The sequence below is a fragment of the Cottoperca gobio genome, chromosome 3 (assembly GCF_900634415.1).
Source record: "Cottoperca gobio chromosome 3, fCotGob3.1, whole genome shotgun sequence".
Taxonomy (NCBI): Eukaryota; Metazoa; Chordata; class Actinopteri; order Perciformes; family Bovichtidae; genus Cottoperca; species Cottoperca gobio.
In genome coordinates this window covers 16,591,302-16,603,867 of record NC_041357.1, presented here as the reverse complement: position 1 = coordinate 16,603,867, position 12,566 = coordinate 16,591,302, and the positions used below count along the sequence as shown (strand labels likewise).

Here is a 12,566-nt window from a genome sequence, read left to right as displayed (position 1 = left end):
AAAATAATGATAACTTATATAGCAATTAGTGAATATATGTATTGTTGTCATTATGTCTTTATATTGCTGTAAATACTATTGGGCATAGGTCTTATGATATATGACAGATGGTGCAGCCTTTAATGAATTCTGCTGTTTTGACAGGGGAATTTGGAGAAGTGTGTAGTGGTCGGTTGCGTGTACCTGGAAGGATGGACATCTCCGTGGCAATAAAGACACTTAAAGGTGGCTATATGGACCAACAGAGGCGAGACTTTTTGCGCGAGGCTTCGATCATGGGACAGTTTGACAACCCCAACATCATCAGGCTGGAGGGAGTGGTCACTAGGAGTGAGATATTTATGTGTATCTGTCTCTGTGTTGTTTTTCATAGCATCAGTTCATTCTTTACTTAAGTCTCTATTCTCTGTTCGTCACTAAATTCCTGCCTTTTGCCTTTTCCTCAGGCAGACCAGTAATGATAGTCGTTGAGTACATGGAAAATGGAGCGCTTGATTCTTTCCTCCGGGTGAGAGGAATACATGTTCACAGATGTTTATTCTAATTAACTTCCATTTGACCAGGAGTAAAAGACCCCTTGAGATTAAAAACATCACCTGTACACCTGTCCTCATTCCTGAGAAAACATTGTCCTCCATACATCATGTTTGTCCTCTCTCTCTTTCCCACAATCACTCCAGACACGTGATGGGCAGTTCACAGTGCTCCAGCTGGTTGGTATGCTGCGCGGCATCGTAGTAGGCATGACCTTTCTGTCAGACATGGGTTACATTCACAGAGACCTCGCCGCTCGCAACATCTTGGTGGATCAAAACTTGGTGTGTAAGGTGTCTGATTTTGGCATGTCCAGAGTCCTTGAAGATGACACTGAAGCAGCCTACACCGCTACGGTGAGTCTGGATCTACTTTGCATAACAGTTACTGCATTACTATGTGTCAGTTATTACAGTTAGGAAAGTTGAATGCCTCCTTATTCTGTTGCTTTTGTGTCAGGGAGGAAAGATACCAATACGCTGGACAGCACCAGAGGCCATTGCTTATGGAAAGTTTTCCACAGTTAGTGATGTGTGGAGCTACGGTATTGTCATGTGGGAAGTGATGTCATATGGTGAGAGGCCCTACTGGGAGATGTCCAATCAAGATGTAAGCTACTGATCACATTACAACTCCATAACCACTAAAGCATGACCAATAATTAGTGTTTGTATTTAACTTATTGATGTTGCTCTCAGGTCATTTTATCAATTGAAGAGGGCTACCGTCTACCTGCACCAATGGGCTGCCCTGTGACACTGCACCAGTTGATGTTGCACTGCTGGCAGAAGGAATATAACCTGCGACCACACTTCAACAATGTGCTCTCTTTCCTGGACAAACTCATCATTAATCCCAGTAGTCTGCTCACTCTGGTGAATGATGCACAGAAGTAAGTATCAACACATACAGACACTTTGTGAAAGGTTTTATTTTATATTTTAGCCCAAACTAACTATAAGTTGTGTAAATGTTGCAACACTATCTAAAGCAGTTATCCCTTTTATTTTAATTAAATATTAGTTTTTACATTTTGTTGTAATAGCCCCCAGGTAAAGCAGTTCCTACATTGTTTGCTCCATCCGGTGGGCGGATCACAAACATTGTTGTTTTACAACAAAACGTTACGCTAAAATATGTTTCTGAAAACATTTAAGGCAAGAAATAAGCAATATATTAACATAACCGTGATTCATATTTGATCAACCTGTCGTTGTCTCTCCCTCCGCCCCAGCCTCCTCCTCTCTCTCTCTTTATTTGACTTTTGAAAATAATCTGCTACAAACAGCTTCATTTTTAGGTATTCTACAACGTTTATGACGTCACGCGCTGAGCACCGCTACGTACACGCATATGCCGTTCAATTAGTCTCAAAAGCCACGCCCATAAAGAGCAGGTGTCTGAAGCAGGGAGCATTTCTGCTCCGCGTGCATTCTGCATGCATGGGGGTTTTGATGAGCCTTCCCTACAAGCTTGCAACTACTCAACACTTGCTCGCTTGTCAAGTTGACTTTTGAGACTTAGCTGGTAGGGATGGAATAGACAGTGGCTGACCTCTCTGCTCCAGCGGGGGCACCAATGATAATGATCATCATGCACTTGCATCAATGCGACCTCATGGAATATTAACCTGCACACTTGCAAAAAATTATCGCATATTTGACCATTTTGGTCCCTGTGTGGTGAACTTCACACCTCTACAACTTTATTAGGGTAAGGTATGCGTCATAAAATGATTAGTAATAATATTGCGTCTAGACAGCTCATTGTTCAAAACCACCGGCATGGTCATTTAAAGAAAAAATTATATTTAGATCAACAATTTGTTCACTTGTGTCTTCGTATTCCTTAACTTTGTGTTTGTCATCTCAGTTACCCAGACTCCCCTGAGGACATGCCAGACTACCCTCTTTTCATCTCTATCGGCGACTGGCTTGACTCCATCAAAATGAGCCAGTATAAGAACAACTTCCTTGCAGCAGGATACACAACACTGGATTCTATTTCAACCATGTGTATAGAGTGAGTGAAGCCAAATTATACTGAGTGCAGCTATAGTATCAAAAAGCACACTGAAAGGAAACAAGCATCAAAGGAACAGAAAAAGGGAAAAATTGTAAGAAAATTGATTCCGCTATTAAGCTTTGGCAAGTACTTATCTGTATGTATAAACTATAATAATGCTAGTGTTACAGTATTTTGTCCTTTTATTCTGAATATGGTTATTGTTCATATTATCAAGTGTTCCCATTGTGCCTGTTGCAGGTTAAAGTAACATTCACAACTTCATGCATGTGTGTTGTGATGTATAAATAGATCTGCTGTTCATATGAAGCTATTAATTCCCAATTGTAAATCTTCTTCTGCCCTACAGCGACATTAGACGTATCGGGATCTGTTTGATTGGCCACCAGAGGAGAATCATAAGCAGCATACAGTCTCTTCGCCTGCAGCTTCACCACATCCAACAGAGTGGCTTTCAAGTGTGAGACCAGAGCACAAAAACAGACTTTGTGTCTGATACACCAAGCCGGAAACAAACACCACTTCCTTGGCATCGTCATTCAACTAATTGCACAAACACCAGACTGTTAAGGTGTAGCAGGTACCACACGCTGCTCATGTGGCTCCGCTGCTAGACACACATGCTGTCTAGGTAATACACTCATCATCGTATGGATCATTATCAAAACAGCCTCCACAACAACCAACCTCTGTCAGCGTTGGCCAAATGCGGTCTCTTTATTATGTCAGCAACCACTAGCATTCACTTGAAATTAGGACTTTATTTTCTCCAGTGTCTATTCAAGTGTTCACCAATACCTCTTCTCTTTCCAAGTGACAATCCAATGGTTTCTATTGACTTTGAATGGTCTCAAGTCAGTTACCTCATGACCAGAGAAGATGTGGATAGGATAGAAGGTATGGTAATAAATGGTACAGTATGTGATTTTAATAACAACCGTTCCAGCTGGTATATTCGCCAGGTATAAAGATTGACAGAATGGTAAATACAATCATGTTTTTTGAACTGAAGACCGCTGAATGTCAAAAGATTTTATAGAAATGTATACGTTCTATCCTCATGATAATGCAGTATGTCTTGTACAAAAAGTCTTGTGAAAGTTCTATGTTTTATTCAGTATGTTTGTTCCTTAATAAATAACCCTATTTTAATACTGTGTTTTCTCTCAGACTCTAACCACGCCAGGCTCGAACATATACCTCTCTTTAAAGCAGGCTGTTAATTGTTACTGTGAGTGGTGGATCATGATAAAAAACGGTATTAAAAAATTGCAACCTCGAGGCAAACTGTGACCGCTCTTAACTAAAGCCAGGGGAGTTGTGAAAACTACCACTTCGTTCACAAGATCATTTATTAATTAAAGTATTTCACTGAACAAACACCAGGGGAGGCCACTTCACTAACATTGTTTATTTATTTATTATTTTATTTGTTTATGTATGTAAATCTTCGTAGTCTCTAAGTAACAGGGAGATGCTGCTATCTGCTGATAAAGGCTTTTGTTAAGTGCACTAAACTAAAATTATTTTTCATTGATAAGGTTTTTTTTACACAAAGTGTAGTTTTTTAAGTAAGTGCACTGCACAGAGTGCGGATCAATGCAGACAGTAACAGTGTAAGATACAAGTTCAGCAATGTTATGTCTCATTTGTTATTATTATTAAATTGTTGAATATTATCAGATGCATCAGATGTCCCCCAAAAAAACAACAACAATATATCGTCATTATATATCGGCCATCGGCAGCCCTGCTCTCTAAATAAATTGAAAAACCCATATCGGTCCACCATTAGTGAAAACTCATACAAGCACACACACACACACACACACACACACACACACACACACACACACACGCACGCACACACACACACACACACACACACACACACACACACACACACATACACACACAGGTATCCATGGATGCATGCTCTTACTCTCAACAGTGTCCTCTTAATTGTCACTCAAGAGACTGACATGTTTTCTGGACATGAAGAATTGTCAGGTGAGTTTGTCAAACGGGTGCTCATGGTAGGTTATAGATGAAAGGCACACAAACCTTAAAGAGCCAAATACTTTTTTACATTACATTTCATTTAGCTGACGCTTTTGTCCAAAGCAACTTACAATAAGTGCAAACAGCCATGAGGATACAACTCCTTGGAATCTTCCAAGTACATTAGCTTCAAATAGGCCGAATCATTTGAAGTGCTACATACAGAAATGAGAAAATCGAATTTGTTTTTTTGGTTATATTTTTATAAAGGTATTAAAATGATAAATTAACTTACAAATGCAGTTGCAGGGATAACTCAAAAACTGTAGAAAAAAAACAACTTTAAAAATTGGTAAATGAAAAGGAAAAATGTGAATAAATACAAGCAGAGCGGATTTGCAATAAGGGTAAATTCCAGTATAATTGACATAAACATATTTATTTATTTTACTTCATAAGCCTAAGACATTTTTTTAATAAGTTGTTAATTTACCATCTATTTTTTCTTTGTTGTTTTTTCACACCATACTCTTTACTTACTCTTTATCCTACAGCAGCAGGTGGGAGGCAGTCTTGTTTGGCCTGCAGGTGGCAGACTTGAGTCAGCACACTGGTCTCCCAGCAACACAGTGTAAATAACTCGGAGTTTCTTCTGTTGGCTGAAGAGCATGAGAGTAGAAGAGCAATGAATTAAACACTAGTTCGACTCATGGATGTATAAAGAAAATCCTGATCATTTAATGAGCTAGTTTAAGGGACGTTTAGGTGAATCCTGGAAGCAAGACCCCGAGGCTAAATTACAGGTAAAATCCAGCTCTACAAAACCGTTTCGGAAAGGACGACATCCTCACCAGCTAGCATGTTAGCTTTAACTGTAACACTATAACGTTAAGCTAGTTTAATTGTTTAGCCTACGTCATACTGTCCCATGTGTGTGCCTGTCTTGGTAGTCGATATAAAATGCTGCAGAGGAATTGTGTAACGTTTTAATAGTGATTGCCTATGTAAACCCAGTAAGCTAAAGTAATTAACCTAGCGGCTAAACGTTAGCTAAGGCTAGCTAGCAACAGTTACAACAAGAGATTACTGTTAATTACGTTAGAACCTGGTAAGAGCCCTCTAAGCACGTTAGCTTAGGTCGACGGGTAGTCCGTAAAGTGGTTGTTATAATACGTTGTTAGCTAATATGAGCCGTAGCTGTGTAGCTATTAAACACGAATACGAACATGCTAACATTACATTAGGTAAAATGTCTTGTTAGGAGAGGGTGGAAGTTTTGGTAATTTACTATGATACAAACGTAAAACATTAGTTAGCGTTAAAGTGTTCCCAATCAAAGCAAAAGTTAATTCAAAGCAGAAAAAGTCAAACAAACAAAATGAAACATAACGTTTTATGGTTGTAATGAGGCTGTATTATATAACGTTAGCCCAATATCACCGTAAATGGAAGTAACCTCAGGAAGAGCAACTGAGGAGATCCCTCTCCCAGGATGGACAGACGTACAGTAGTACAGAATAGACCAACATAATACCATTAAAATATAGACAATCCATATGACACAATGTGAAAGTGAACATATATGAAAAAGATGGATGAAGGATGATGTCAAGCAGCTTCAAGGTGATGCTTCAGACACATATTTTACTCGGAGCAAGAAGCCAGAATAAATAGCCTATCAGTGTAGCAGTACTATAGGTAGCTGCTTCAATAGATGTGCTGATGCAAACCTCTAAGACAATTGAACTGCAAGCTGTGTAAAAGATGATGTTACCAGCTAACTGTTAAGAGTATGCATGGCCTTTTCCCTGTAGATCAAACAGGCAGCTGATGGTTGCTTACTAGCCAATGGGGCTGTTTGACAAGTTGGCAGGATGGCTGGGGTTGAAGAAGGAGGTGAATGTGCTGTGTCTTGGTCTGGACAACAGTGGAAAAACCACCATCATCAACCGACTCAAGCCCTCTAATGTAAGTCTACCCAATGTTTTTTACAGTGATGTTGCACATTTAGGTAATATTGGTGAATTTCTGACACAACTAATGTAAGAAATGTTATTCACTCACACAGATGCACATGTGATGTTTAAGCAAAACGCCTTGAGTAGCCATGGTGTACAGTGATTTTAGAACAGCTAAGGGGCATTGTTACTAAATATACCTGGCCATATTTAGCCACCAAATTAGCAATGGCTGGAGTTGAGCTCATTGTTTTCCTATAATTATCTACATATTTCTTGTGTATATTTGCATGTTATTGGTTAACTGACAAGGCATTTAAGACATGTTGTACTCCTTGTTTTGCTTTTTTATTTACAATATGCTGCATTTGTCTTCCAGGCCCAGGCACAAGACATCGTCCCAACCATTGGCTTCAGCATCGAGAAGTTCAAGACATCCAGGTAGCTGTTGGACATTTAATAAAATTGGTAGTCCAACAAATGTTATGCCATTATGGAACATTTCTGTCCCAAGTAAATTCATATAATCTTGTAGCTATTCGGATACATTATGCTATGTTTTTCTCTTCTTGTAGTCTTTCCTTCACAGTGTTTGACATGTCTGGTCAAGGCAGATACAGAAACCTTTGGGAACACTACTACAAGTGAGTGTTCCAGTGTTAAAAATAACCACCAATCCTGTTTGCAGTTTGATGTACATATTCATTCTTGTGATCTCTTTGTATTTCTCAGGGAAGGCCAGGCTATCATATTTGTCATTGATAGTGTAGACAAACTGAGGATGGTCGTAGCCAAAGAAGAACTGGACACATTACTAAACCATCCTGGTACGTCATGTGCATTATTCTTGAACTCTCGGTTTGAATCACAGCCTTGTTAACGGTTGTGCTGTTGTGTCTATTCCTTGTGCTGTTTTCAGTCTAAACCATGCACTATGCAAAGATGCATTTTGTTTTTGCCAATATCAAATATTCTATATTTTTCTTTTCAAGTTGTCTTGGTTTCACAATATTGTTCCTCATAAGTAGAACTGATTGACATTATTTATGACACTAACTTTCCGACATCGTCCCTCGCACTCTCACTATAGATATTAAACACAGGAGGATTCCCATCCTGTTCTTTGCTAACAAGATGGATGTCAGGGATGCTCTGTCTTCTGTCAAGGTCTCACAGCTGCTGTGTTTGGCGAACATCAAAGACAAACCCTGGCACATCTGGTATGACCATACATGCACAAGTTTGTTTTCCACACTAGTATGCCAGGAAGAGAAAAAGCACTTAGCGGCTTTATCTTTTTTTAATATGATGTGTTGATTTGTTTCAGTGCCACCGATGCTCTGAAAGGAGAAGGTTTACCGGAGGGAGTCGACTGGTTACAAGGTATGGGGAGAGTTCATATGATTTACAGTGAGAATGTAACCGTGTGCTGAGACATTTTATTCACTATTTAAGTGTAGAATACATATATATTAAATCACCGTTTACCTACATTTTATACAAAGAAAAGTTGTTGTAACTGGTACAAACACGACAACACGTTTTGTCTTTGATAAGTTAACATCTAAATGTTATTTAGATATAATGATGGCACGGTGCACACTATTTTATTATGGGTCATTTTTCTGTATTTCTTTTTACTATTTTCACTTTATTATTACTCATAACTCTCATCAATTGGTTTATTAGTTTATTGTTGAATGGTGTAGTGCATTAATTGATGATTTTGAAATGTCCAAGGATACATTTATATTTCCATTATAGTAAAATATAAATCAATAACAAAACATTTTCCCAGTTTCTATTACAAATATGTAGAATGTTTACAAGTCTTCGATTTTCTCTTTGTTTTAATGCATATCTGTGTATCAAACTGCATATACATTTGTAATAACCTGCATTAATTGATTTCATTTTTTATTCACAATATATTTAAAATAATAATAATAAATCTATATATTCCCAGACCATGATGCTGCCACCACCATGCTTGACTGTAGGCAAAACACATTTGTCTTGGTACTCCTCACCAGGGTGCCGCCACACACGCCGGACACCATCTGACCCAAACAGGTTTATTTTGGTCTCATCAGACCACAGGACATGGTTCCAGTAACTCATGTTCTTGGATTCATTGTCTTCAGCAAACTGTTTGCGGGCTTTCTTATGCATCGGTTTCAGAAGGGGCTTCTGTCTGGGGCGACGGCCATACAAACCGATTTGATGCAGTGTGCGGCGTATGGTCTGGGCACTGACAGGCTGACATCCCACTTCTGCAACCTCTGCAGCAATGCTGGAAGCACTCGCACGTCTATTTTTGGAAACCAACCTCTGGATATGACGCTGAGCACGTGGACTCAACTTCTTTGGTCGACCCTGGCGAGGTCTGTTCCGAGTGGAACCTGTCCTGGAAAACCGCTGTATGATCTTAGCCACTGTGCTGCAACTCATTTTCATGGTGATATCTATTTATAAATAATAATAAATGCAGTCTCTTTGTGGCTCATTTGTCAAAAGGATAAAACCGCTAGAGCTTATTGCCATTGTAGTCCTTTGGGTGTAGGTGTAGTCTGTTCCACTACGTCAACATCATTTTCTTTTCTTTCTAATATGTTTAATGCTCTCATTCAAATCCTTACATAGATCAAATTATGCAGTGAGTACTGGGTGTTTTCTAAGTATTGTGTTATGTATGGATTTCAAAACTCCCCTACTTTTTCCTTCCCATGTTTACTGTGTTTTTGTGACTTTAGTCTTAAGGTACCTGAGTGAACCCCAAGGTTATTCTGAGCTCGCAGTACAGTACGTCTAAACCTCCTCCCCTACAGTGTTTTGACTTCCCGTTGCATCCTCTGAATCAAGGGTGGTGCCGATTTCCAATATCAAATTTACAAAGCAGTACTCCACCTGAAGTCTATCCCTTGAGTATCAAATGCTCACGTTTGAAGGCTTACAAAGGTGTCTCTGGAAGGTTTATAGCTCAGTTTCCATTCAAAGCATGTAAAGGAAGTCAAAACACCCATAAAAACTCCTCGACCTGCTCCTGCGATGTAATCCATTCCTCCGCTGTTGATCCACATGCTCAGCATGTTAGTTTCTTCCTTTATGAGAGACAGTGGTGCATACATTACACACAGTCCTTTAGTTTGTTACATAACTTGCTCTATATTTATATATCTGATTAACTGCTTTTCTCATATTTGTCCAGATCAAATCAAAACAATGAGAACGTGAGGGCATGAGGATGGACGCACAAGAAGAAGCAGCATCCGCGGAGGTCTTTCATGAAAGACGGGTTGACCCTGTTTTCAGAGGTACTATGGGATAGTAATGTTTGTAATGGAGTATTTTAGATGGTTTTTGGATACGTATGCTTTTCATTCATTAATAAAAGTAAAAATACATCCACCAACAATGCTGAGTCACTGAGAAACATACAAATTGGCAACTTTAACGCATACATGTTGGGCAAATTCTTATTTTGCATCAAGCGCTATGACTTAAAACTGATAAATACAGCTGTCCGAAGGGGAAGTTAAATGTTCAAGATATGGAAGATTGTATTCCCATGGACATAGTGGTTGGTGCCATCTTTATTTTAGGGAGCATGAGTACCTGGGATGTCTTGTAGAAACGACATATTGTTGGGCAAGTTATTTTGTATGTTTTAGCCCCTCAACTATCCCATGTGTCCGACAAATGGTACGTGCCATCGTCCCTGAAGAGACCACACGCTTCACAGCTGGTAGATTCAGATTGGCACCACATTATACTAGTCCGGACTTTAGCCCGCTTGTCCACAACTTGGCTCACAACTCCAAATATTAGATATGTGTAGCCTTGTGTGCTATGATCATATTCATTTCCGCTGCACGCTTACAGCAGGGCACTACTGGAGAACAGGTGACAGACTCTCCCTGTCTCGAGCCATCATGCATCAGATATATTTGTAAACATCTGTTTGGCAATAATTCAAAGTATGTGTGATCTGCATGTAATGGGCTAATGCATACAAAATTACCTTTTTAAGGAACGTCCTATAGGAATTGTTTCCACCTCTGAAATATGCCAAATGCTCCATTTAGTTTTTTCTTATGTCTCTCAAGGCCTCTGTAGATACAGTTTTATTTATCAATCTAATCTAACAATATTTATCAGTTCAGTTAACTATCATCTTCTTCTTCAGCAGAAGCACATTTTTAGTATTTGATTTACAAATACCAAAAATGTTCACGCATTCGCCTTTCTCAAACTAAAACAAGAGTTACGATATCGTTACTGCAGCTAAAACTTCATGCAGCTCTACTGATGTTTGAGTAGCTGTGAAAATATATTTTGCTTATTGAAGAATAAATGTTTTCCAGGATCCAGTAGATTTGTTGTACATATTGTTAATTGTGGCGGAGTCTACATGTGTAGATAAGTAATAAAAGGATTGTTTTAAAGTGAATGTCAAGTTAATTAGTTTGCTTAAAAATCCAAACTTGTCTTTACAAAGCTATTTTTCAACCCGTGTTTTTATCTTTGCCTTATTTCATTGCCCAAAGAAAACTAATTTTCTAAGTATAATTTACTCGTGGTACTTCAGTGATTCAAAGGTAGACAACAGACCAGACAAACCATCTGCTCAGTCTGCGCACAGTTTTTAATGCAATCCTTTGATCCTCTTCTTTAGTCTCTGACTGAAAGCTTTCATTAAAAACAATTTCTGTTCAGTGTGTTGTTGCTTTTATAGTTCTTGTGCATCACTTCAACCGAACTGTAACGCAAGGGAGAGGTGTTTCACTGTTTTTGAGTCATTTCAAGGCAAAAAGACGACTCGCAAAAATGTACAATATATATTTAAAATAACAGTGTTTTATTTTACATACGCTGTGGTGTCGTGTTCATAAATGTCTTATCTGAAAACCTTATTTTTCCCCCAAGAACATTCAACATGGAACTGAATATAGTCATGAAATATCACTAAAACAAATCTGGGATGTTTGATTGACATTAAAATGGATTTGTTTCATGATTTTAAATATTAACTGTAGAATGTATAACCAGAAAATATGGGGTGGATAGGACTGTGAATGTAGTTCTTTAAGCCGTCAACAGATTTAACAATCCTTCAAGTCCTGCTTTTTTTTGCCATCAGGTTTAAAATAGTTGCATCCTGAAGGTTGTATGTTGTTGTATTTTTATGTTTTCCTTGCAAGGAGATATTTCCAGTGGTGTATGTGTTACTTTTATCCCACTCATAACAGTGTTCCTGTTTAGACTATCACTGGGGGACGCCCAAGTCCTAAAGAAATCTAGTTTGACTCATAGTGGCCTTAAGGTCACCACATTCATTTTGTGATATATTGTCTATTTCTAACTTCAAGACATTTTAGAGTGATGATTTACTGGGACAAGTTTCATATCCTTCAGACACATATTCCATATTTTATACATAACAAGGAGAGGATACCTTGTGAGATCATGTTTCATATCCACCAGACATCTCATTCAAAACCAGGAGCACAAGTTCAGCATCAGAGACGTTATAGATTGTTCTCAAAGGAGCTGTGTTGTTTATTACATTGTATGTGTTAATTTTCAAAGAATAAATGCTGTGGAAAATGAATAATGTTTCATGATTTGGGAAATGTGACTGATGTTCTCTTCGTTCTGTTTCTCTGTGTGTCTCTCTCTCACTCTCTCACCAACATCTTGAGCGCTGCCAGCAACAGCTGCTCATTAGACCTCAAGTCCTCGAGCCCTGTAGAATTGATTTGGTTAAACATAAACATTCATTTAGACAAGAGGACTTCTGTTGTTATTGTTAGTTAATGGTCTTGAATTGTGTTTGTATCTGTTGACCTGATAAAGGAACCGTATGCAGTTAGTATCATCAATCCACAAACACAGAGAGGCTCCACTTCAGTGTTCGTCTTGAAGAAGTGTCAAGGTCACGAGGCAGCCATCTGTCAAACATGCAGTTAGAAACCCTTTGCAGCTGTCTTCCGGACTGTTTTGGATTTTGTCATCAGTATCACACAGAATCACTTGTCGGATGTCGAA

The 12,566-nt window shown here is 38.7% G+C and overlaps 2 protein-coding genes across 2 annotated transcripts in view; both read left to right on the top strand.

Annotated features, from left to right (window-relative positions):
• Positions 1-3,711, top strand: part of LOC115026489 (ephrin type-A receptor 6-like) — a 54,373-nt gene extending 50,662 nt beyond the window's left edge. The window contains 7 exon segments of the mRNA XM_029459339.1: positions 145-330; positions 447-508; positions 681-890; positions 994-1,143; positions 1,233-1,426; positions 2,407-2,556; positions 2,909-3,711. Of these exon segments, the coding sequence (XP_029315199.1) occupies positions 145-330; positions 447-508; positions 681-890; positions 994-1,143; positions 1,233-1,426; positions 2,407-2,556; positions 2,909-3,023 (1,067 nt within the window). The 3' untranslated portion in view covers positions 3,024-3,711.
• A 1,462-nt stretch (positions 3,712-5,173) lies between these two features.
• Positions 5,174-12,149, top strand: arl6 (ARF like GTPase 6). Its single transcript, XM_029428698.1, has 8 exons — positions 5,174-5,363; positions 6,375-6,528; positions 6,898-6,959; positions 7,094-7,162; positions 7,251-7,345; positions 7,609-7,738; positions 7,846-7,901; positions 9,727-12,149. The coding sequence occupies exons 2-8, from the start codon at positions 6,409-6,411 to the stop codon at positions 9,750-9,752; spliced, it is 558 nt and encodes a 185-aa protein (XP_029284558.1). The 5' UTR covers positions 5,174-5,363; positions 6,375-6,408; the 3' UTR covers positions 9,753-12,149.
• The last annotated feature ends 417 nt before the right edge of the window (positions 12,150-12,566 follow it).

Bases quoted from the DNA above. Each gene is read 5' to 3' on its own strand.
- arl6 (XM_029428698.1), top strand. From the start codon at position 6,409: ATGGGGCTGTTTGACAAGTTGGCAGGATGGCTGGGGTTGAAGAAGGAG. The intron at 6,960-7,093 runs GTAGCTGTTGGA...CTCTTCTTGTAG, and splicing joins GAGAAGTTCAAGACATCCAG to TCTTTCCTTCACAGTGTTTG. The intron at 7,902-9,726 runs GTATGGGGAGAG...ATATTTGTCCAG, and splicing joins GGGAGTCGACTGGTTACAAG to ATCAAATCAAAACAATGAGA.